The sequence below is a fragment of the Sinocyclocheilus rhinocerous genome, unplaced genomic scaffold, assembly GCF_001515625.1.
Source record: "Sinocyclocheilus rhinocerous isolate Xijiao unplaced genomic scaffold, SAMN03320098_v1.1 scaffold4933, whole genome shotgun sequence".
In the NCBI taxonomy this organism is placed as follows: domain Eukaryota; kingdom Metazoa; phylum Chordata; class Actinopteri; order Cypriniformes; family Cyprinidae; genus Sinocyclocheilus; species Sinocyclocheilus rhinocerous.
In genome coordinates this window covers 74,583-79,662 of record NW_015623765.1, presented here as the reverse complement: position 1 = coordinate 79,662, position 5,080 = coordinate 74,583, and the positions used below count along the sequence as shown (strand labels likewise).

Sequence of the window (5,080 nt, the reverse complement as noted above, 5' to 3'; positions counted from 1 at the left end):
AAAGCCAGGAAATTTCAGTTTTGACAATATGGGACCTTTAATGACTGATGAGGAACATTCAGATGAAAACTGATATATAACAATACATTTAAAACTAAAAATTATTAGACTCAGTAGTAAACTAGATTTGTGCCAAATTGAGGCTGAAGTATATTTCTTTTTGTTTCTGATTTGTGTTGCATTAATTGAATTTTGGGTATTTAATATTTTGATTTCAGACTCGGTGGACGCGAATAAAGACAAACAGCATCAGTTTCAAAAACCTCATCATTTCATAAACGAAGATGAAAACACCACCGTTTTACAGACTGAAAAGAATTTCACACAAAAACAAACTGGAATAACTGGAGTCAAACGATCTTTCAGCTGCTCCGAGTGTGGAAAGAGTTTCATGCACAAACGTTACTTGACTATGCACTTGAAAATTCACATTGAAGAAAAACCCTTCACATGCACTCAGTGCGGAAAGAGTTACATATATAAATCAAAACTCAAAATACACACGAGAGTTCACACTGGAGAGAGGCCTTATACATGCACTCAGTGTGGAAAGAGTTTCATCGATAAAGCATACCTAAATGTGCACATGAGAATTCACACTGGAGAAAAACCATTCACATGCACTCAGTGCGGAAAGAGTTACAAACATAAATCAAAACTCAAAATACACACAAGAGTTCACACTGGAGAGACGCTTTATACATGCACTCAGTGTGGAAAGAGTTTTGTTGATAAAGGATACCTAAATGTGCACATGAGAATTCACACTGGAGAAAAACCCTTCACATGCACACAGTGTGGAAAGAGTTTTGTATCCAAAAAGTTTCCGAGAAAACATCAGCTCTCTCACACTGGAGTGAAATCATTCAGCTGTGATCAGTGTGATAAAACATTTGCTTCTGCGTGGAGCTTAAGACAACATCTTAATAGTCATGCTGGTGTGAAGCCTCACGTTTGCTCTTTTTGTGGAAAGAGTTTTACACTACTAACAACTTTACAAGGGCACCAGAGCATTCACACTGGAGTGAGACCGCATATGTGCTTTGACTGTGGAAAGACCTTTCTTACATGTAGCAGTTTAAAAAAACACCAGAGGATTCACACGGGAGAGAAACCGTACAAGTGCTCACACTGTGGAAAGAGTTTCACTCGCTCAGAAGGCTTGAAAATTCACGAGAGAGTTCATACTGGAGAGAAGCCCTACCAGTGCTCTTCATGTGGGAAGAGTTTCACCACATCATCTAATCTACGGACTCACAAGACAAAGCATTGCCCAAAGTTGTCTAAGTGAGCAAAGTTCATGTTCATATCCAGCACTTACAAGCAGTGGCAGCTAGTTTAAGTTAGCCAGGGAAGATATATTTAAAATAAGTTAAATATATATTGCATTATTTAGTCATACTATTCGACTGGTAGTCATGTTAGCAAAGAATATCTCTTTGGTTTTGAGACTTTAGTCTTTGCAACTTCAGGGATCTTATCTATGCACAATCAGCTTGTAACACTCCAACGAGAAAGGAAAACTTGAAATCGCATCATATGACCCCTTTAAAAATCAAAACTGTATCTTTGTGTGTGCGGGGCGCCGAACAAATTGGTGTCTGTTAGGTCTGTAAACTTTTGAAACGCATGTGACTTGAGGCTGAGCTCTAATTGGCTTGTTCCAGATTGTCCTCAGACCCTCCCACTTTTGATCTTAGCGAATCAATATTGTTTTTATGTATTTTGGCCTGATGTGATTGGACCGTTTGACTTTCAAATAGGTGCAATATCTCTTCCGAGATGAAAGTAAATTTGATTTTATCTTTACCAAAAATCCTTTCACAAGGCGTTCAAATGAAAAAATACGGATCATGGAGCTTGTATGGAGTTGGCTAGTTGGATGCGATGCAAGTCATGCCTTTTATTGTTTTATTGATGTTATTTCAAAGTCTTGTCACCGAAGCGTTGTGGGCAACGACACAGAAGGTAACTGAAACAATGCAATTTAACTCGAGGCGATCATCGGGGTCCAAGCACAATGGCAATGGACATGTCTCTTTTCAAGTAAAATACGAGTCTTTATGTAAATATTATTATATGCACAGTGTTACAATAGAAAAATAATATAGTGTTTCTTATTCAACTGGACATACATTCAGTTATGTCTGACAACTTGACAATATCAACAATGTTAATATCATTAAAATTAAGATTTAAAAAATTGTCAAAGTATTTAGGAGATTACAGTTTTTGCATACTTATTATATTGGGCTTTATTCAACTTTATGAAAATATAATGAATTTATATATGCAATTTTTTTATTATTATTACAAGTCAATTTATTGAACAATTCTCGCAGTCTTTAAACTGAGATCTTAAAGGGTTTGCTATCCTGTGGCTCCCTCGTGTGGACAACATTAGTATTATTGCCTTCATCTCTGAATCACATTAATATAAATGGCTAATATATTTTTTTAATGATTACAAATGTTCAATGATTACTTTACTGATACACCCACATTAAACAAACTCAAATTCACTGATTCGATATCTTCATGCTTTAACAGTTGAATTAAAAAAAAAATCATTATTTCAGACACAAAACGTTTGTCTAAAGGTTCAATAAAGTGTTACAATAAAAAAATAATATGCCATTCTTTTCAGGGTTAAAAGATTTTGTGTAGTCTTGATCCTTAAAATAACTTGCAAGTGTTTCAATATGAAGTTATGATAATAGTTGGTCAGTGCCACAGATCTTCCTCTAGATGTCGCTATTTGTGTTCATTTCAACCACGTGGTCCATTGATTGACTCTAAAGCTGCTGTTTATCAGATTGTGAGTACATGAATTTTTGCTTATTGTGGTGAAATAAATCTGGCAACTTGTAAATGCACTGAACTTGACCAGTGTCCGATTCACAGACTAATGAGTCATAAGAGTCGGTTCATTTCAGTGAATCAAAAACAAAGTTATAGTTCAAACACTCAGTAGTAAACTAGATAAATTGTGGGTCATGAATTGTAAACGTTTTACTCTGTTTAAATGGTAGTCGTGCCGGAGAGCAGGCAAACAAATGTTTTCAGATGCAGTAAAATCAAGTCACCTTTATATAGCGCTTTTAACAATACAGATTGTGTCAAAGCAGCTTTACAGTATTAAACAGGAAAATAGTGTGTCAATAACGCAAAAAAAAGCCAGATTGTCCTGTACATGTTCTCCCGCTCTTGCTTCAAGGTTGTGTGGTTCAGGGGCGTCATCATGGTCTTCCTCATTCTCTGGCTCAACAAAGTCCCCATTGAGAAGAAGAGCGAGATTGTAAAACACAGCTCAAGTCACAAAGGCAGGGCTTGAAGAAAACAGAGGGCCAAAGGCTCGCTCTACTACACTGCCTGTAAATATTTGATCGTTTCTTGGAATGATAAATTGAAATAAAGCTTTATTTCATGTGTTGTTCACTTGTATATGTATTTATTTACTTTTATTCATTAATTCCCTCATGTTTCATTTACTCATTTGTGTTCATGTTTCCCATCGTTATCAGTGAATAAAATAGAATTATTACATTAATTCATGCATTAATTCACTGACTAAAAATGGATGAATTCACATCGCCTGCATTTGTTTCGTGTATATGACATAACTCAATTTACATTTAGCTTGTTTTACTAAAATATATAATTGTCATTAGTGTCCCTGCAGCACAAAAGCAGTCTCTGGGGTATATTTGTAGCAATAGCCAACAATACATTGTATGGGTCAAAATTATCCATTTTTCTTTTATGCCAAAAATCATTAGGATATTAAGTAAAGATCATGTTCCATGAAGATATTTAGTAAATTTCCTACCGTAAATATATTAAAACTTAATTTCTGATTAGTAATATGCATTGCTCAGAACTTCATTTGGACAACTTTAAAGGCGATATTCTCAATATTTATATTTTTTTGTGCCCTCAGGTTCCAGATTTTCAAATATTGTCCGATCCTAACAAACCATACATCAATGGAAAGATGATTTATTCAATTTCAGATGATGCATAAATCTCAATTTCGAAAAATTGACCCTTATGACTGGTTTTGTGGGTCACAAATGACAGTAAATCCTAGTGTATCATGTAAAATTTGAGCTTCAGAATCTTTGTCCTTTTATTATCTGATGGCTGGATCAAGACATTGCATTTTTTTTTCTGTGATTTTTATTTATCCGGTGCATTTCTGTTTTGTTGAGGTTGAGATCCTTAAATCTAAAACGAATTCAAACTTAAGTGATAAATGTTTCTCTGTTCCAGATTTCAGATGAATGTGGAAATATGACTGATAATGAATGTTTAATTAATGCTGTTCATAACACTAACCTGCGTTTGTCTTTTTGTTTTGTGATGAAAGTCGACATGCGTTTGGGAGAATGTTCAGTGAGAATTATTTATGAATGACAGGCTGCTCTTTATTTTACACTATAACCCATGCCGTCGTTACGGTCTTACTGGGGCTCTTTACTAACTTCATTAACTAGTGTTACATCTGCATGTCTGACTTGAGCAAACAGAAGCAAGGAGACAGAAAATCTGCACATCACTGTAAAATACAGTCATAATAACTGTGATCACATGTGACAAATGAAATCTGTAAATATTTTTGATAACGTTTCTTTTAATTTCTCATATTGTGAAACGTTTTGTGACAAACTGTATCAAACTCATTTCTTGTCACATAAGAATCACTTGATTGTTTAATTGTTCATTAATGTCTGTTAGAGGTTGATTTAATTGTTTCGGTGTAATTTTCAGTCTTGTCTTGTTCGTTTATTAATATCATTTGCTGCACTGAATTGTTCTTCTGAGATGAATCATCTTTCTATTACAAAATCACTTTTGCTCTCCTGTCATTTTTTCTTTTGTTAAACTAAAGATTTTTTTTTTTTAAATGTTTTTGAAAGAGAAAAATATAAACAAACAAACCATCATCAGTCAACTGAAAAAAAATTGTTTTCTCAATTTAATTTTTTAAAGTTTTTACACTGTTGTTTAAAGTTTGTATCTGTAAGACTTTGCAATGTTTCTGAAAGAAGTCTCTTCTGCTCACCACGGCTGCATTTAT

At 34.3% G+C, this 5,080-nt stretch overlaps 1 protein-coding gene across 1 annotated transcript; it reads left to right on the top strand.

Moving 5' to 3' along the window:
- Window positions 1-218: 218 nt before the first annotated feature.
- On the top strand, window positions 219-1,347 carry LOC107735704 (gastrula zinc finger protein XlCGF8.2DB-like; the record flags this gene model as incomplete). The annotated part of the gene is made up of 2 exons (XM_016547327.1): window positions 219-618; window positions 703-1,347. Coding segments are annotated over 2 exons (989 nt in total), but the record flags the coding sequence as incomplete, so codon positions are not given.
- Window positions 1,348-5,080: the final 3,733 nt, after the last annotated feature.